This window comes from Acipenser ruthenus, chromosome 14, assembly GCF_902713425.1.
Source record: "Acipenser ruthenus chromosome 14, fAciRut3.2 maternal haplotype, whole genome shotgun sequence".
Lineage (NCBI taxonomy): Eukaryota > Metazoa > Chordata > Actinopteri > Acipenseriformes > Acipenseridae > Acipenser > Acipenser ruthenus.
The window spans coordinates 23,802,821-23,823,795 of record NC_081202.1 but is presented as its reverse complement, the minus strand read 5'-3'; the positions used below and the strand labels follow the sequence as shown (position 1 = coordinate 23,823,795).

Genomic DNA, 20,975 nt, shown 5'->3' with positions numbered 1-20,975 from the left:
TAATAATAATAATAATAATAATAATAATCATCATCTCTTTGTGCCCTTGCCATACTTAGCTTCCATAGAGATGACTTACGTTAATGGATTAAAAGACTTAGTGATAGTGCAGTTACTATCTCATTGGATTGAATGTACAGACTGAAAAGAAAATATGTTATAATGCAGTACTTAAGGAGAAAGAACATCCCACAAATAAATGCTCTGGCTTAACAACAAGCTCCATAGTATGGTAATAATATTCTCCCTTACATCAACATGCTTTTGCTTGACTGTGGAAACTGAAAATTGAGTCCTGTTTACATGAAAAAACATGTCTCGGATTTGACGTTTGTATCAAACAACTATAAATTAATCAAAAAGACTATATTTAGACCAAATATAAACATGGTCCAATACTATGCTACTGATTGCTGCCAAATGAATGTATAGATATTTATGATTGACTTCTGTTGCTACAATGTGTATGTCTGTCACATGTCATTTTTACATACATCTAAAGAATGGGTAATAATCAAATTAAGTTGAAACTTGAAAAGGACCTTCTTTGTTTTTAGCCTAAGTTAGATCTTGTGGTCTAGAAGCACTTGTTCAGTTATGATGAAACTTGGGTGTATATGAAGGCAGATGCCCATCTGACAACTGTGCATACAGTTCATATAGGTAATGGTGATCCACTTTATTACCGATAAATATTGTGACATGCTTGTGTTTATACAGTACAGAGAAACATTTACTAATGAATAACTGTGGTTTTTGTTACAGAAGATAAAAAACTCCATCATTGGGCACGGTTTCTTTCATCATATACCTGCATAATTACAAATACCCTAAAATTATTAATGTCGATTAGATACAAAAGTAACAAGTAGCAACAACCACTGAGGTAAACGGGTAACCGTGATACCAGGACTGTGTCGACACATTCATCACATTATTGTGGAGGGGTACTGAGTAGGGCAGAGTGTGCTGCTGGCTAGTTTACCTCATTAAAACGAAGGCCGCAGACTTCCACAGTTGCTTGTTGTAATGTAAATTAAGTTTAAAAAATAATAATAATAATAAAATTCAATATACCTATGGAAGTGTTGAAATGGGCTAAACTACACTGAAGTAGTAGCTGTACTGTTCGAAACCTTATTTACTTGTCTTGCTTGGGAGCTATGTAACTTATTTTACCTAAGAAGATCCAGGAGATTTTTCCCCTGCAAAAGAAAATGCTGCATTAAAATTCTGGTCTGATACTACTGTTAAAACACAGACAGTCTTCCTTACATAACGTCTACATCACTGAACTGGAACGTGATGTCTTCACTGCATTCGGGATGACTCACGAGCAGCAGGAAAGGTGTTGACTGAAAAAAAAATAAAAAAATCCATGTGCGCCTGAGCACTTCAGCAGCTGTGATTGTTTATTTAACCCTTATCCCGATTAGAAACTTCCTTTTAATACAGACAGCTCTTCTCAGAAAATATCAACTAGAAAATCATTGACTGGCACCTGCTGCTCTGTACATCAATTAGAAATTATTATTTTGAAGTCACAAGGGCAGGTGGAATAATAATCTTAATACACTACTTAATAAACTTTTTTTTTCATGTCATGTGGAGATTTCTCTTGTGCAGTTATTATGCAGGTCTCTAACAAAGCACCTGGAATAACAATCTATTAAGAAACTTTTTCTAACTCTTGTCTGCGTGCATCTCTGTCCATCTCTTTTGTTTATGTTTTATCTAGTCCAAATATGTAAAAAATAGCTATAGCGTAGGGTTAAATAAACCCATTAAACTATTATTTAACACATAATTGTATCTCCACATTTGTAGACCTAGGGCCTGAAGGAGATATAGGGAGATTGATAATTTAATTTAACACAGTGTATTTTTTTGTTTTCTGTTATGGGTAAAATGCTGTTGCTTGGAGAGCTGTTGTTGATTTAATCTCAAGGACAGTAGAAGAACCTCCCCTCACTTCCCAACATATCCACACTCTCACTCACACACACACACACACACACACACACACACACACACACACACACACACACACACACACACACTGCCTCCCTTAGGCACTGTCTGATTGGCCCTGCATAGTCAAATGCATTGACAGGGTTCACTTTTATACACTTAGCAGCCTAGACAATGAACCACAATGTATTATACATTATAATCTCAGGTATTGTACAACTGTGTGCAAAACATTTCTATAGTACAGTGCTCCTTCGCTATAAGGCTCTTGTTTATAACGCTTGTAAGTCGCCCTGGATAAGGGCGTCTGCTAAGAAATAAATAATAATAATAATAATAATAATAATAATAATAATAATAATAATAATGATAATAATAGTAACGCGCCTCGGATATAACGCTCTTACAGCATCTCCCTCAATTCCCTTTACTAGTGATTCATGCAACATTGCTACAGTAAATACAGTACCGTTGTTGTTCAAACTATAAACAGCTTCTCAGTCTAACTTCCGTTTCTGTCTCTCCCTTTTGATACAGTGAAGAAAAGCTGGCTGGCGCTTTATAACACAGACATCTTAATCAGCATTCGTTTTATAACTAAATAAATATTAGGCCTATTACATGGTTATCTTTCCTAATGTATTTACTTTTTTGTTGCGGCTTTCTCCGGGAGACGAGATGCTTCAGCTTCGCTTCAGCCCAGCTCCAGCAGCCAAACCCGACCCACTGTCCTTCTCGCACTTGGTTTGCTTGTCTGTTGCTTCAAATTGAACTCCCAACCGCTGTTTAGCCAGGCTATTTATAGTTTAAAAACTGCTAATTAAAATGATCCATGGGTGGGAATGTTACCTTTTCCTTTTTTTTTTTTTTGTAAAAGATATAGCATTGATTACATGGTGCTTTATGCATGGTTAATTCATGGAAAAACATTTTTGCTTCACTATATGTGCATTATAGAGGGGGAGTTATTTTATTTTGTATTTTAGTCAGATGTGAGTTGTTATGTGTCCCGCGGCGTCTCCAACGCCCTCCCACGTTTTATAACGCTCTTCGGTTACAACGCTCATTTTGTGTGTCCCCCGAGACCCGAGTTACAGCGAGGGAGCACTCTAGTGCCGCATTTCAAAAAAAGTGTGGTGCTTGTTTACGCATAATGGCATAACATTCTTTCTCACTTCCCTAAAGATAGAACATGAATATGCCTGTACAGTGGCATGTGTATGCTAGTTGACAGCAGTGTCCCATATTAGGAGAGAGAGTGCTGCTGTTGAAGTGTGTTAATTATTTAACTATCTTGGCATCCTGTAGGTGGAAGGAGATATCCTGTCCTCAAAGAAGAAGCGCCAGGCGGCCGAGAGGATTGCCTACACTCTGGTCTCTGTCCCACATGGGAACGATATCGCCTCTCTCTTTGAACTGGATGCCACCACTCTACAGAGGGCAGACTGCCTCGTCCCAAGGTGTCCTGGAAAAACGTTACTTTTTAAATTGTTCAACCTTCAACCTGAAATGCAGTGCATTGTACACTCTATTTGTAATGTTAAGAAATGAACTAGGCACAGTTAGGTGTTAGTTAGCTGGCAGAAAAAAATTGTGGAAACAAATATTTATCAGAGTTCAAAAGTGGCACAGTAGTCAATGCCCATACACATTTATGCCAGACTGCAAGAGGTCCAGTCCATGAAAGTGTTTGTTACAAGAAGACCAGTGGGGCAGGCCTCTAGGATGCAGTTGCTCAGAATAGGTTCTGTTGCTCAGGTTCAGCATGACAAAAGAAGTGATTGGATTTACCGTGGAGACTGAGTTTGACTGTTGACCTTCAGTCCTCCTAAATAGGTTGGTGGGTTCAGCAGTGTGGTGACATTGATATTGTCTTTTAAAAGTCTATAACCTTGCCAGGTGAGTGTGTTTACTTTATTTTAAATGGCAGGATAGGATGTTGTGACCAGTACCAACCAATGAACATTGTACTATTAACTGCAGCATTGTTCAGGTTTCTATTGATTATTATTTATTCTTTTTGGTTAGGAACTCATATGTGAGACTGAGGCATCTTTGTACAAACACCTGGGTAACCAGCACAAGTATCCCTATAGATGTTGAAGAAGAGAGACCTGTCATGCTTAAGGTAAATAGCTAATCTGAAGAAAAAGTCAACATACTTGTCAGGAGGGCCAAGCTCTGAAGTTATCTTTGGGACTAACTTTACCCCCATGTTTAATGTCATGGAAGACATTCCCATAATGGATGTGTGTGTGTTTTTTTTTTGTTTTTTTTATATAAATAGTCCCAATTGTATCTTGTTTAATTTGCCCATCATTATTGTGCCTATGTTTATTTTTTCAACTAACTGTTTGTACAGTACTGGTTACCACATAATTTCCCTCTTAATCACAGATTGGAACATGCCCCACAAAAGAAGATAAGGAAGCCTTTGCTATAGTCTCAGTCCCATTATCGGAGGTCAGAGACCTGGACTTTGCCAATGATGCTAGCAAGGTCCTAGCATCAACAGTGAATAAACTGGAGAATGGGAACATCGCTCAGAATGAGAGGAGGTAAACCCCTTATTGGGCCTTGCTCAAAATGCATCTGTATGTCACAATTTTTCATATAACTGGAGAATCATTCTTAAGCCCCTTTCACACTGGTGCTCCTACCCGGGTCACAATCCTGCGTAGTGTGAAACCACGTACCTGGGTCGTAACCGGGTTGACCCTGGTTGGAAGCGACCCACCTCAGGATGTGGGTTGACACAGTTTGACCAGGGTTGAGCAAGCTAAAATGGCTATTCGTATGCGAACGAAATAACAAACAGCCAAGCAAGGAACATTTCTGTTTATTCCGTTTAGCCATATTTGTGTTGATTTGAGACACACCATTAGCCAGAATGCAGCAGGGATGAAGAAACATTTGCTCTAATCAACATTTGGGCCAACGGTTCAATCCAGAGAAGCTTGGATGGAAGCGCCCCTAACAGGCTACTTCTGGGGCATTGCGTGTGCGCATTGTGTACTTGCTTCTGTCACTCAGGTCAACCCTGCTTCTTCAAAAAGCAGTGTGAAATCACGTAGCCTAGTAAGTATGACACTGCGTCGTGACTCAGGTAGAGTCCAACCTGTGTAGAGCATGCCAGTGTGCAAGGTGCTTTACATTCTGTGCATGTACATACTGTTGATGTATGTCATTATTTTATTTTGTTTCATACTCATAGCTCTAATTTTGAATTTACAGTCATGGCAGGAGATCCATGTTACCCACATACTTGTTAACATACTATAATAATATTTTATGGCCAAAAAGGTTTAGTGACTCTTTTGTTATACAGGTTTGTAACTAAACTGTTGGAAGACCTCATTTTTTTTGTGGCTGATGGTTCAAACAATGGTCAGGAAGTGTTGGATGTGGTCATTACAAAACCCAACCGGGAGAGACAAAAGCTCATGAGGGAACAAGACATTTTGGAGCAGGTGAGACTAAACCGCGATTGATCTTGGTGCTTTATTCTTAAAATTACACATCTATAATAGGATGAAATTAAAATAATACTACCTGTTTTTGTAAAACAGCCCATGTAAATTATATGTTAACCTGCCCTCCCTGAGCTGTTACTAAATAACCCATTACAGATCATATCAATTCCATACTGGCACCATTTGAGAGTCAAGGGGGCAGGGATGGTGTTGGGTTATAGCCTGTAGATATTATGGGAAAACTGTTTTTTGTTCTTTTTAAAATGCAATTTGATCTTGAATTCAGTGTTCACTGGCCATGCTGCTTTCTTAACAGATCTTTGGTATACTAAAAGCCCCCTTCAAAGATAAAGAGGGTGAGGGGCCGATGCTAAAGCTGGAAGAGCTTGGAGATCAGAGATATGCTCCATTTAAGTACATACTCAGGCTGTGCTACAGAGTCCTTAGACATTCACAGCAAGATTATAGGAAAAACCAGGTAGGTTTATCCATTCAATACAGCTTTGCTGTTTGAGACTAGTGTCGGATTACATGAAAAAGCCTAAATAAAACCTTTTTCAATGTAAATGTGCTGCAAAGGATCTTGAGGAAGTATTTTGTAGAATGCGTCAGCAATTCAGAAATAAATCCATCACACTGAAGCATCCAGTAAGTAGCAAGGAGATTCAATTGTTCACTTTTTTTTACTTGTGTAATAAAGTAGAGTTTATAGCAGGTGACAGATGTAGTGAAGTTGAGATGATTAAATATGTTACTAATGAACCGACTACCCTTGTTGATAACCCTCAAAACCATATGTACAGTATACAAATAACTGTATACCACTGTGGATCTGTAGAGGCACACTTTGGTGTTCTCTGTTCTAGCTTTGAAGTGCTTTTCAAATTTTTTTTGTTATATATATATATAGATTTACTTTTTGCTTTTGTGCAAAATTTGTAAAAAGGAATGTAATCAAACGGTAATGCTAGATTTGCTCACTTTCCAGGAATATATTGCCAAGAAGTTTTGCATCATGCAGTCTCAGATTGGATATGACATTTTAGCAGAAGACACCATCACTGCCTTGCTCCACAACAACCGAAAACTACTGGAGAAGCACATCACAGCCAAGGAAATCGAGACCTTTATCAGTCTGTTACGGAGAAATAGAGAGCCCAGGTTTGAGATCCCACAATCGAATCAAGTTATTTTTGTAAAAACAAGTTCTTAAAAGTGCAGATATATCCGAATACCAGCTAGCTGCGACAATACCTGTGGAGGCTGAAGTTTAATTGAGCATTGCAATACACCAACTAGACCACCACCACTCTCAAGAACGTGTCTTTGCACATCTCAAAAGGAGGATTCAGTGCTTATATTATTGGAGCTTAAAGTGATTGGAAACAGCAATATGATTATAAACATGTATGAAATTATACACCAGGTTCTTAACTGCATTGAAATGTGATTGCTTGGGGAAGCGTTTTACTTACTAAATCCAGCGCTAGGTATTATGCAGATCAACATGTGTGTCAATGGGAAGTAAACTAGAGACTGCAAGTAGTGAGAGGTGACTAAAGGTAACTTATGCCTATGGATAGAAGGTATTCTCAACAGAAGCTATGTTACCTTGAGATGTAAGTATCCTAAATGAAACAAAAAACGGTCTGTCCTCACATAAATTGCTGTGATGCCCGTATTAAGTATGTTAATGTTGCTATGACCTGGGGTCAGTTATAATATGTTATAAAATGTAATTTTGTTAAATTACAATTAGTTACAATTATGCTGCAGTAATTCCAAACCAAAACGTTACATAAATAGCTACACTCATTAACATGTTTAATCTGTTTATTCTACCAAGCAGTAATCACAGATACAAATACAGAAACATACTATATAACGTTTTTTTTCAAATTAATCGGGTCACTAAAAGTGGTTGAAAATACGCGAAGAATGTTCACTCAGTGTAAAACACAACATGGAACTGTGAATGATTAAGCTTGGAAATTGAGTGTGTAATTGAACTGTAATTGATCAATTATATGGTAATTACAAATATAATTATGCAGGTGTTGCAAGGTTCAACTACAATTGCAATTACAATGTAATTACAAATTACACAATTACAATTGTAATTTACTCTAGGTCTGTGTTTCACTGTAATAGGTTCTTGGATTATTTGTCAGACCTCTGCGTGTCCAACACAACTGCAATCCCAGTGACTCAAGAACTCATTTGTAAATTTATGCTGAACCCCATCAATGCTGATATTCTCATTCAAACAAAGTAAGTATGTGTTGATATAAGTTACAAGCAGGTTTGTTACGGTGATATTTCTTGTAGGCGTACTGTTTGAAACCTTTTAATCCCAAACCAGCTCTGCTAACACCTACAGTTCAAACTACAGTACAGTTTGGGTGCCACTTAAGAACTTGTCATACTTTTTAAGAAAGTATCTACAATGTTTTACTATTGAAATTCCATCACACCAGCTGGTTTGTCTATTTAGGAGACAGATGAAGGAGCACCATCTGTCTGCCATCCAGCTCTTGAAACCCATAGCACAATGCAGCCTGTCTGTTGGCTACATTTAACTCTTAAACATGTCCTTTCTCTTCCCCTTTTACACAAATGCTCTGTTTCCATGGAAATGGTGATTTCAGGTAAAGAGAAGACACTTGAAGTTTTATAGTTGCCATTATTTTCAGTTGTGCCAAGCATATTTAAAAGCAGGTGTATACCATGCAAAAGGCCTGACAGATTCGCTACTAGTTGTATTTACATCCTTTTACAGACCACCACTTTAAAATATATATATAAAAAAAAAATCATTTAAGCGCTGTGACATCCCACGATTCCAGGGAAATTAAAATGAATTACCAAAAATACTGCATATATGTCTAACTCATGAATTATTTATGATGAGCTGGACTGTAGGTGCATATAAATTAAGGACTGAGTTGGTGCATAGGCTGAAAAGTGGTTCCCAGTTCCAGTTTGTATGTTAATTGTTTTGACCCTTATCCCCCTTAGAAACTATTGTGCAGTAACCCTCACTTAGAAATAAAAGCTTGTCAGCGTTGTGTGATGGCAGAGCTAAGAGAAGCAAAAATACAGCCTACCTTCGACCAGTAATGTGGGCCAGCCACATTTATTATGCTTTTGCTCCTGTGCAGCTTCTAGTTAAAGGGTGAAACTCTGTGTGTTTGTTTATATTATTATATACCATTCCACTTTTAAGCTTGTTTGCATGTGGTGTGTTTATACTGTATATTGAGTTAAAGTCCACATTTCTAACATCCCCAGTTGCTATTTGCTTGTGTGTGATAGTGAAAACCCGTCTTACACCATGATTGTTTGTCTCCTCATAATGAATAAATGAAAGGCTGATACCGCACATGGATAACGCCCTGGAAAGCTCCCTGCTGCAGGACGATGTTGAAGATGAAGAGGTGTGGCTCTACTGGATAGACAGCCATAAGGAACCCCATGGGAAGTCAATCCGGCATTTGGCTCAGGATGCCAAGGAAAGCAATAAAGCGGACAAAGATATCATTACATATTACAGGTTTGGGAAACTACCCTCTATAGTAATACAACACCCATTTCCATTGTTTGGTATTGTCTTTTCCAGGTACGATGATAGGCAAGCTGTACTATATGAGAGCATGGTTTCCTTACACAATTTGTCCGGTATTGGTAATGTAATGCAGTTTCCAAAGATGTGGAAAGAGTCCTATTTAATATTGATGTAAAGATAAAGATAATTCAATTGAATTTAATAAAGTAATAAAAACCCTGCAAGGGTTACAATTTTTTACGAATTCAATATAAAGGAATACATTGATGTAAGTTCTCCTTGCATGTGCAGTCCTGTGTGCCAATAGAAATGTGGTATAAAACTCATACAAAGCCTATATTCCCCTGGTATTTTTTAAAAACAATATGTTCTCTTTTATTTCAGATACCAGTTAAACCTGTTTGCTAAGATGTGTTTGGATCGGCAGTACCTAGCGATCAACCAGATCTCCACCCAGCTGCAGGTGGACCTGATCTTGCGCTGCATGTCTGACGAGTGCCTGCCCTTTGACCTGCGGGCCTCCTTCTGCCGCCTGATGCTCCACATGCACGTGGACAGAGACCCGCAGGAGTCTGTCATCCCGGTCAGATACGCCAGGCTGTGGATGGAAATTCCAAACAAGATAACAATCCACGAGTTAGTGTTTCTGTTAAATAATGCACTTGCTTTAAAGGGACCCGGTGTGTCCCATGGCAACCCTGTGAGTGGCCACAACGCTGACCCACGTTTCATTATCCCCTGCTGGGAATGTCTGTACCTGTGCTGAAGTTTTCCAATGGTTATAAAACTTTTTTACAACATTCTGTACAACAAGTTAAAAAGAACCTGGACATCTGTCTGCCTGCCACGCCACACTTTTTCACATTTACTTTTTGATGTACTGACAGTTCTGTTTTATATTTACGTTACTAAGTTAATACTTGTAAAACAGGCTGTGTACTACAGTAAAATTGAGTGCTAGTAAAACAATACAAATAACTATTCATTGAAGGCTGTGGGTTATTAAGTCAATTCAATCTGTAATTTTTTATAAATCTCCAGTCCAATATCTAAAGGTGGCTCTTCAAGATATCTTAAGTTTTACAGCTTTATAGCTACAGTCTGTTTTTCATAGAGTAAATTATTTTGCTGTTTTATTCCTCTGCAGTTATGAGTCCTCCACAGATACCTCCAGAGATGACATGAAGAATAAGTTTGCCCAAACAATGGCATTTGTTGAGGATTACCTGAAAGATGTTGTATCTCAGCCCTTCCCGTTTGGTGACCAAGAAAAAAATGAACTCACATTTGAGGTACATTTTAAAAATAAAAACTAAATAAAAGCAGTTATTTAGATATTTAGGACAGTGGATAGTTTTGTGGGTTGTGTGCAATGGCTTCAACCATCCAGCTGTGTGGTAATTTCACAAACATATACACCTTGAAGAGTCTTAGTATAAAATAACCCATTCCAGAGATCAAGCTCCTTAGAGAGGCTAAAGGAATCCAACCAGTGTGCTTACCAACTAACGCTGCATTTTTTGGAATCTTGCTCAGTCAATAAGAGCTCTGTTTACCTAAAGCTTTTTAGAATATGTTTTATATTTCGTTGTGTTTTGCTGTCCAAATAGATTTTTAGCATTTGTAATTTGACAAAAAAAGGACAGATTCCACATTTTCCACCAAGTGAAAACTTAAAGCCTGTTAACCCTAGAAGATATCTATAGATTTTAACATGTTGTGAAGTATGAGTTAACTAAGATGTCTTATAGAAGACTAACAAGGATTAAGCACTACCTACTGGTTATTACAGACCACCAAGGGAACTACAAGCTTTTATTAGAAACCAATAAAAGAAAACGCCACATCCACAAGTGTTCCAAAACATTCCATTACAATTCAGATTAAATGGTTGAACACCAGTCTGTATTGAATGTTGCTGCACTTTGTACACTTTTAGTTCTTAGTTTAGTAGACGAGCATTCTTTTCAGTGATCTGCATATATATGTAGGGTTATTGTTCGCTAGTTTTGTGTAAAATCTTGGTTGAAATTCAGAATAAACTTCAGTGGTGAGATATTGAAAATGAACACTTGTCAAAACAATGCCAAATGCCTGTCTGGTAGACTATTCTTTTTTTTTACAAAGGTGTTAAAAGGTTTAAAATGAGTATCGACAAAGTGTTTTTCCCTTCTAGGTGGTGCACTTGGCACGTAACCTGGTCTACTTTGGATTTTATAGTTTTAGTGAGCTGCTGAGGTTGACCAGGACATTATTAGCAATTCTGGACATTGTGCAGCAGCCCGTGTCGTCATATATGGATAGATTAAGCACATTTTCTGATGGAGGTAAGCAAGACTGAACCAGTGCTAGACATTTTGAAATGTTTACGTTGTAACAGGTCATGCAGGAAATCATATTTTGCATATTTAAGTTATAGCCCGGAGAAAAATGTAAAAACCTGTACTTAATAATTTATAACATGACTATTATTATGAGTAACAGGGGCAAGTCACATGTAAATGATGACAACCTGTGGGGTAGACAAAATAATGAACCAAACCAGTCTGCTGAGTCAAGGGTTTATTTTGACCTATTTCTGACCCGCAATCCCCAGCACTGTCTCTGATAATGTCATTATGACACTCTTAATGAATCCTGCTTGCTCAAGTGTCAGACTTTATGTGTTTGTGACTCAAACTTTTGTGTGACATTTAAAACTTGCAGCTTTAATACCAAGTTGATTTTCCCACAGCGTTCAAACTAGCATCTTAATGCTGATCTGAAAGTCCACCTCCTGTCATTAAAATCTAGGATGGCAATTGTATCAGGCTATTCATTTTTTTAGTGGCATACCAACATGAGAAGATGATTAAACTCTTTTCACATGTGAACTAGGCCATACAATCGCTGTGTAACCCACACCTAGTCAAATGTATTATGTGTTTGTAACATATCTGGTAAGTATACATTGCTTTTTTAGTTGTTTTTTTCATTATTACTGATATGTGTTATTTGTGGCACTTTTTTATATATATAAAGGGAACAATGTACTGAAGACGATTCACGGTGTAGGAGAGATGATGACTCAGATGGTGCTGAGCCGAGGATCAGTCCTGCCCGTTGTGCATGACTCTCAGCCCACTGCTCGCCACGGAAAGCAGATCAGCCTTGTTGACAGCGAGGACGTGATGGTAATGGATACCAAACTGAAAATCATTGAGATACTCCAAGTAAGTGCATACCTGTATCCAAACCTCCGCTGATAATACAAATCAGTTCCTTGTGTTATTACATTTTAATATTGTATGTTTTATCCCATTTCCTTCATATGTTTAATTTGTTAAGTAATTCCTGTTAATTTTCGTTGACACGTTTTTATTTTTCAATTTATCCAACATCATGGTACCACCACTACAGCTCAAATCAGTACACTGACAAAGCCATTCGCCAAAGTGCTTGTCTACTTGACCTGAACTGTTTTTAGTATTATTTACTAAGGGAGACATTCTACATAGTTTATTCTCAGTGTGCGACTGGACTACAGGATCACCTACCTGCTGTCTATCTACAAGAAGGAGTTTGGAGATAGCAGTTTAAATGACAGTTCCATATCCCTTTCAGGACTTCCCTCCATACCCAGTAAGACTGTGTTTTATAGAATACAAAGTAAATTCATGACTATAATGCCAGCCCCTAAGAAACTGACTGTTTGTTTTTTTTTCTTTAGTTACAGAGCCTGATATAAAAGCGATTGCAGCACATGCAGAGACCATGTTTGCCGGATGGTAGGTGAAAGATACAGTGGTCAGAGGGCAAACTCATTTTAGATGATAATACTATGTCTCTCTATAAGCCAGAATGATAACCAAAGATATGTATCATTACACTTGAATAAGTATATGTTTAATATAATTGATTTTATTGGGTACAAATGCTACTAGATTACTATCTATTTGAAGAGAATTTGTTAGTTCAGTTACATAGTGTAATTTATTTTTTTAGATTTTTTTTTTTTCTTAAAGCTCCCTTCAAGCTTTAAGTGAAAATTTAAACACAAGTTCTCCAAAAAAACTAAACAAAAGCACCTTAAATTCAGCTTGAGTCTGCATATAATTGCAAAGTGCTGAACATTCTTTTTTAAACTTCCCAACAGTTTGAAGCACTTGAAAGGATTTCAGCCCTTTGATGTTGATAATTAGTGAGTTTCTTCTTCTGGCACCAAGCTTTGAGGTGAAAGCAATCAAATGCAAAAGCACTTGTAAAAGAAAATGGCGAGTTCCTGACTTGAAGGCAAAAAATGTCGTGCCTTGAATCAAAAAGCTATGCCAGGCAGTTTCACCATTCATCCCACTATAGATTCCCCTCATTTCCATGACAGCTCGTGGGGTCAGCCTTACTGTATGTGCCTTGGCCATACCTATTAAGTGACAGGTTTATGATTACTGTAGCTGTATCTATCATTGCTCTGTTGTCTCCCATGCATCTTTCTTGCGGACATGAAGGGGTTAAGTAGACCTTGCCTCTTTCTGGCATTGGAATATTTTGTTCAAGAAACTTCCTTTCTCTTAGAAAACTGTTTAGTTGCTTGACGACTAAAAGCCGTATCTCTGCAGCCACAGGGTTTCTAACAGGTGACTATCAATAGTATTCACTGTATACGTTGGCTTCTAAGTGCTCTGTCCGAGTGGGCTTTGTTGTGGTAATACATTGTATTTCTGTTTCAGCTCAAGCTTTTCTTCTCTGTATTCCAGTAAAGAAAGGAGTGCAGTGGAGCTGGATGATGAGGGTGGACGGACGTTTCTCCGAGTCCTGATTCATCTGATAATGCATGACTACCCTCCTCTGGTGTCCGGTTCACTCCAGCTGCTGTTCAAACACTTCAGCCAAAGAGCAGAGGTCCTGCAGGCCTTTAAACAGGTAGCGTTATCAAGCTCTGTAATTCTCCTTATACTGGCGTAGTCTTAATCTCAAATGTTGTGCAGTTCTTCAGATTGTCCCTGCTGTTTTCTTAAATATATCCTTATTGGTCTCTTTCTCCCATTTTAAAACTTTAAGGGATATCTCTAAATGGCATGCGAATGTTCGCATGAAGACCAATTAACAAGAATATGCTGGGTAGACTGCTTGAAATATAATGCTTGATTTATCCCATTAGAATATGTTTCTCATCATGCTGTAGCCTATACTGTAGGTCTATAGTATATGTTGTGGTCATAAACTGCAGATCAAGACTACTATAAACTGTATTCTGAGCACATTCAGATTGTGATTTAACAACATTTTATTTTGATATATTATTTAGACCGAATTCAGATGCAGTTATAATCATCCTCCTGTTCTTCCATTTGTACTGGCATAAAACCAAGCACTGATTCTGAAGGTGCTTAGAGTATAAAATCAAATTGCAATTTGAAATAGCTGTTAGTGAAGATGAGGTTCTTCTAATGAATCATGTTTTAATTGTTTATATATATATATATATATATATATGTGTGTGTGTGTGTGTGTGTGTGTGTGTGTGTGTGTGTGTGTGTATACAGTGCCTTGCAAAAGTATTCAGACCCCTGACCAATTCTCTCATATTACTGAATTACAAATGGTACATTGAAATTTCGTTCTGTTTGATATTTTATTTTAAAACACTGAAACTCAAAATCAATTATCGTAAGCTGACATTGGTTTTATGTTGGGAAATATTTTTTAAGAAAAATAAAAAACTGAAATATCTTGGAGATATACTGTACCATTTGTAATTCAGTAATATGAGAGAATTGGCCAGGGGTCTGAATACTTTTGAAAGGCACTGTATATATATATATATATATATATATATATATATATATATATATATATATATATATATATATATATATATCTAAAACCCTATTTTGTTATCTGAAAGACAAAGGATCTAAACCATCATGATTCCCAACACTGTGTATTGTAGTACTCTGCATTTCCAATAATAGACATATATCTTGGTTGGGCTATCACAGTTTAGTTGAGAATATGGTCACCACCTCATGTCACATTTACATAGTGTTGTTTTGTATTATTATTTATTTATTTATTTATTTATTTATTTATTTATTTCTTAGCAGACACCTTTATCCAGGGCAACTTGCAATTGTTACAAAGTATCACAGTACAAAGTATTACATTATAAAATATCACATTACATAATAATACATTACAGATAAGAACAGTTATAAGGTACAGTAAAATCAGTAGAAAATAAGATCAAATTCAAATAAAAGCAAAATAAAGAATACAGTAAATAATTACATTTTAGAGCGAGTTCAACTCAGAGCAGTTAACTTACAGTAAACACATTTGCTTATACGAGTAAAGTCCATTAAGAGCACGTAGTAAGTACAATAAGTGGATGAAAACGATTTCAAATTCTACACCCACAGAGACAGTCTGACACATTATATGAACAGTATATCTCCGTGGAAAAGCGTCTGCTGCAACAATATTGTTTTTTGTTCAACCCCTGGCAGATCCAGAATACAAAGTCTTACCACAGCATTATTAGATTGATTTTGTTTTCCACACATTGAAGTTTGAAATGTATTATTCATTTTCTATTTAAGGTCCAGCTTCTGGTCTCCGAACAGGACGTAGAAAACTATAAACAGATCAAGGCAGACCTGGACCAGCTGAGGCTGACAGTAGAAAAATCTGAGCTGTGGGTTGAAAAGAGCATCAACTATGGGAGCGAGGAAATGGGCGAAGGACAAGCCAAGGAACAAATTCACGAGGTAAAGGACAAACCAGAAATAAGGGCAGTCTAGTGTGCCTTTTGAGTGTTACACAGGTTGTCGATTCAACAGCATTGAACACTAAACAGCATCGATTGTACAGAGAAATAAGAAATCAGTTGTCCCTCTGGGAGACTGAAAAACATTTTTGACTTCATATTGTGACTTAAAAGTTAGGATTAAGTAAAAGGTTAGTGTTTGTATGTTAGATGCTCCAGACAAATCGTACCCTAATCTAACTGCCCAGGTTCTGTTCATGTGCTCAGAGATTTACATTAGTTTATGCTTTTACTTTTTATTGTTATTGTAGTAGATTTTAAAATCCAGAAAGTTGAAATACCATACAGCATCCAAACCCTGTCAGTATGTAAGGTGGTGAACTGTTGCCAGAAAGCTGCTAAGCAAAGGTTCCAATTTGCTTGTAGAAATGCACTGCTCTCTTCCAGACTTATTCGAAATGTCCATGTGGTATACATTTCCATGTTCCCAGTATACTGTATATAACTTCACATGTGCTAGACAGTCAATATTGGTAGCACAGGATATGAAAAGTGTAATGGACTTTGTTTTGTGATCTTGGCTGTAGGATCCAGGCATCCTAAGCCCTGTGCAAGATGGAAACAAAAAGCCCCAGATTGATAGCAACAAGAGCAACAATTACAACATTGTCAAAGAGGTTGGTGATGTTACATGTACATATGTATGCCAGTATATTCACTATACACTGTACTGTATATATACACACTACTGTAAAATCATGCATGTTACTCTACAGCTTGCATAATACAAATAAATCTATAGCAATAATGCCAAGCTATCAACATTTTCCATATAATGGTAGTCCATTAATACATTTTTATTCAGTCAAACTATGAGTTTCAATGCTTTGTGTTGCATGGCCCAGGTTTTAAAAATAATAAGAACAATGCATATTTTTTTCTTTTCAGATTTTGATTCGATTGAGTAAGCATTATCATCAGAGCAAAAAGAGTCGGATTCAGCAGCAGAGGCTGTTGAAGAACATGGGTGCACATACAGTAGTTCTGGACCTCTTGCAGATCCCTTTTGAAAAGGTGACTTGTGCAACTATTTTTAAGTCTTGATTTGCTGATTCTCAAGAGCATGAGAAGAGAAGTAATACTGTCTAATGCCACCGGCAACAATTTTTCTGTACAGAAACTGAAAAATTAGACATACTTACTGAATATCAAATATTTAATAGTATTTCACATAACATAGTTACTGGAGACAATTATTTCAATAATGTGTTTTAATTAGGATTCTCATTCAGTTATGGCAACAATATATGGCATATTGGAGGTAGAAAATGTAAAGAACCATCATTAATTCCCACAAACCCTTGTGTACTCTAAACAGCTTTTCTTATATTTGACTTGGTGTTCCTTTTAAGCAAATGTTGTCTGATTTTGTTTCTAGTTTAAAAAAGACACACATACAAGAGTAACCTCAAAAAAAAGTATAACTGTACATAAGTGAACAAAAAGCAGAAGACTAAATAAATACACAAACAAACAAGTCATTGAAAATAGTGATTTCAGTGACTTTCCAAATCCAGTTTACCACAGAATCAGAAGTGTTGTTTTATTGTTGAATTGCCAAGAATAACAGGCAGCAAATTCAATGAACATGTTGATCTGATCATGTGACTGTATTGGTAAAGATTTCTGCAAAGCACATTGGCACTCGTGTTGTGGTGTTTATCATAACCCTGCATTTTTTTTTTTTTTTTTACATTCTAGTCTGATGAGAAGATGAATGAAATTATGAATCTAGCCCACGTATTCCTACAGAACTTCTGCCGTGGAAACCCTCAGAACCAGGCCCTGCTCCATAAAAACCTAAACCTCTTCCTCACTCCTGGAGTATGTGCTTTATTTCATGCTGTTCAGGGCCTGTGTTAGAGCTGCAGTTTCATTTTGAATGCTTTCAATTCATTTACTCAGACATCACTTGGTATGAGATTGATGTTCTTTAATTTTGGAAGTACCGTAACAGTACATCTGGTATTAGGTTGGTGAAGTGGAAATAGCCTTTACCTTTAGGACCTGGTTTGAGTACTGGTGGTCTTGCATTGTCCACCATTACTGTACATCTGGCTGTATGTTGGACTATTGCTAAGCACATCATGGTGTGTGTGTGTAGTCTTATGTACTTTTGTAAAGCTCTGTTTTAGTACTTGGAAATGATGGCATGTAAACATGTATTATGTCCTTTGACAGTTTAGCAATGTGTATATTAAAATATCCTGGGGTCATATACTGGATTTCTGGTAAAAGGTGGGAAGGTGGCTTTGATAAAAATATCGGTTATTGCTGATGTGATAACTTTCAAATGACTTTGGGTTAACTATGTGATGGGCTACAAAGGGAGTTTCCACCTGAGCTAAAATGTTTTAATAAAAATAATCTAGAAACCCTATCTGAAGTACAGCAGAATCATTTATCTTGTGATTAAGGCTGTTTTCCCCTCACAGCTGCTGGAGGCTGAAACGATGAGGCACGTCTTTATGAATAATTACCATCTTTGCAACGACATCAGCGAGAGGGTGGTCCATCATTTTGTGCACTGCATAGAGACTCACGGCCGGCATGTGCAGTATCTCCGCTTTTTACAAACCATTGTGAAGGCTGATGGCAAATACGTGAAGAAATGCCAGGACAAGGTCATGACTGAGGTAGGCCTTGTGTGGGTACTGAACAACTGAGGGATTCCTTTTCAAGATCAATAGCATACGCAATACAGCATGCATAACAAACATGCATTTCTACATTTTAAAGACCTGGTGTACCACTTTGAATTTTCATTTATACAGTAACCACCCTTGTTCTGGGTCAGCTATTCCACAGGCAAGTTAGACTTGCATCTATACTGCATACCCTTTCAAACCTGCAGTGATTTCACATCAATCATTGTCAAATTAGTATTTATCACCTGGGAGAGAGTTGGCACTGGTTGGTTGCTAGGATTGTACAGAGAATGCAAATTTTAAGGATGAGCTAAGGTAACATTCCTTCTTACGCAAGTTAGCAAAAATCTTAACTCTTATCCAGTCCTGTGTAGTATACTGTATAGGTGAATCCAAAAAGAGGCTGACTGTGTTGGTTTGATCAGATTGTCTCTCTGTTGTTTTTCTACAGTCCCTATTACACCATGTGACGATAGTTCTGTTTGCAAAATACATGTGTTGCCAGTGTTTGTAGTTACCTTTGCATAAACTTTTCTGGGTAAAATGAAGAATAAATATCCCACCCAGTTGTTCTACATTCGTATTAAACGGATGACTGTTTTTAGTGAACAAGGGGGTTAATTGGGGTAAATGGGCAATAGCTTCAGTCATTTGTCTTTCTTGGAAAATGGATCCATGACTTTTTTGAGCTGCCACTGCACTCGTGGAAAGACTTATTGAAATAATTAGCAAATAAAATAATACTAATCCACTTTGTACATTTCCAAGGTATACATATACAATAATGCAGATTTTATAATGAAGTATATATCAACTATATTCACTATAAATGCTATATGAAAAGCAACAGTGGATACGAAGTGTGTATTTATTTCTGGTTTTAGCTGGTCAGTGGAGGAGAGGATGTTCTGGTTTTCTACAACGACCGGACCTCCTTCCCCATCCTGCTGCAGATGATGTGTTCTGAACGGGACCGTAGAGATGAGAGTGGGGCTCTGGCCTACCACATCACCCTGGTAGCGCTGCTGGCAGCCTGCACTGAGGGGAAGAACGTGTACACAGAGATCAAGTGCAACTCCCTGCTCCCTCTGGATGACATTGTCAGAGTGGTGACCCATGACGACTGCATTCCTGAGGTAACTCAAGTGAATAGATCTGAAAGAGAGCGATGCTGCAGAATCCCAACTGCTGTTTATTGATACTGGTCTTTTGGCCATTTTGAAATTAAAATACTATCCTAAATGGATTTTTGTAATTGTTAGCTTGTTGGCCGATTTGTAATGCTATCTCCTGGGTTTTAGATATGCATTCCACCAATATTGCTTTATTTATTTCAATATATTTATACAGGATAAAAAAACACACTAACATTTTTATTATGTAGTTATAAAACAAATCATGACAACATACAAACGTCATTGTTTTGAATAGCAAGTATTGTAGCTCTACACTAAAACACAAGTAGAGAAATGCACACAGGACGTTAATGGTGACTGTTCCACTTCTCTCTCTGTATGCTCTGCCTCCTGTAACAGTGTTTCCTACTTGAGACAACTGCATGGAGAACTGGAGACGGAACAGTTATTTGTCCACCTCCAGCAATACCGTGACAGCAGTGGCCCATTTAGCAGATATTAATAGTATTGCATGATATTAAGTTGAAGTCAAGATGGCATTTGGAGTAGGAAGACATAACTGATAGATGCAAATCACAAAATAAATGGTAACTGTGCCTTGTGACCCTATAGTATTGTAGACAAAATTGTTAAATGATTATATATTTATTTCAGGATGTTTTGGACAAAAACCCTTCTTCAGCTGTATAGAAAGAAAAGTAAACACAGTACACTCAGCTTGTTATTTTTTTAATAGACAAAAAGAAGGAGATACCTCGAAACAATAATCAATCACAAGCTTTCAAGACCTCAATGATGTTAAACATCAATCTCTCTTTCCTACTTTCACCTGAAGAAGAGACCTTTGAGGTCTTGAAAGCTTGAGATTGATTGTTTAGTTAGTCCAATAAAAGGTATAGCATCTCCTTCTCTGTCTATCATCTCTGGATGAATACGGAAACCATTTCATCTGTCAATGACTTTTTTTTTTTTTAAAAAGAATTCTGTGTATCATGTTATGATTGTCAGAATAGAATGATCACTGCAAGAGGTTCCAAAGTTCCTAGTTTGAAGATAAACTCACATTCCCTTTGTTTCTGAGCAGTATTTGATCTGGAGCACTGACTGATCCCACAGATGGTTATCTGTTTAGCAGTGCGATTATCATTGTTGAAATGTCAGGCTACTGGAAATGTAGTGGTGTTGATTTGAATGCCTCGTAAATGTTCCACAAAGTTGTTACTAAATGTCTTTTAGTTCACCAATGTCCAGTTTGCTGTAAACAAGCTGTTCTAAACAAGTTGTCTTTCAAAAGAAAAGTTCCGGAGGTTGATGACACGATGACCTCAGAATAGAATGTTAATTCCAAGAGGTTCCAAAGTGCAGTTGCTAAGCTTC

At 37.2% G+C, this 20,975-nt stretch overlaps 1 protein-coding gene across 1 annotated transcript in view; it reads left to right on the top strand.

Moving 5' to 3' along the window:
- Positions 1-20,975, top strand: part of LOC117419457 (inositol 1,4,5-trisphosphate receptor type 2-like) — a 120,950-nt gene that overhangs the window by 27,965 nt on the left and 72,010 nt on the right. Inside the window, exons 11-31 of the mRNA XM_034032209.3 lie at positions 3,280-3,431; positions 4,000-4,099; positions 4,369-4,529; positions 5,300-5,441; positions 5,761-5,922; positions 6,433-6,605; positions 7,596-7,715; positions 8,815-8,997; positions 9,394-9,645; positions 10,157-10,301; positions 11,186-11,336; positions 12,031-12,221; positions 12,507-12,630; positions 12,719-12,776; positions 13,743-13,908; positions 15,588-15,755; positions 16,342-16,431; positions 16,703-16,828; positions 17,516-17,638; positions 18,250-18,450; positions 19,347-19,598. Coding sequence (XP_033888100.1) covers positions 3,280-3,431; positions 4,000-4,099; positions 4,369-4,529; positions 5,300-5,441; positions 5,761-5,922; positions 6,433-6,605; positions 7,596-7,715; positions 8,815-8,997; positions 9,394-9,645; positions 10,157-10,301; positions 11,186-11,336; positions 12,031-12,221; positions 12,507-12,630; positions 12,719-12,776; positions 13,743-13,908; positions 15,588-15,755; positions 16,342-16,431; positions 16,703-16,828; positions 17,516-17,638; positions 18,250-18,450; positions 19,347-19,598 — 3,240 coding nt within the window. The remainder of the gene's footprint in view (positions 1-3,279; positions 3,432-3,999; positions 4,100-4,368; positions 4,530-5,299; positions 5,442-5,760; positions 5,923-6,432; positions 6,606-7,595; positions 7,716-8,814; positions 8,998-9,393; positions 9,646-10,156; positions 10,302-11,185; positions 11,337-12,030; positions 12,222-12,506; positions 12,631-12,718; positions 12,777-13,742; positions 13,909-15,587; positions 15,756-16,341; positions 16,432-16,702; positions 16,829-17,515; positions 17,639-18,249; positions 18,451-19,346; positions 19,599-20,975) is intronic.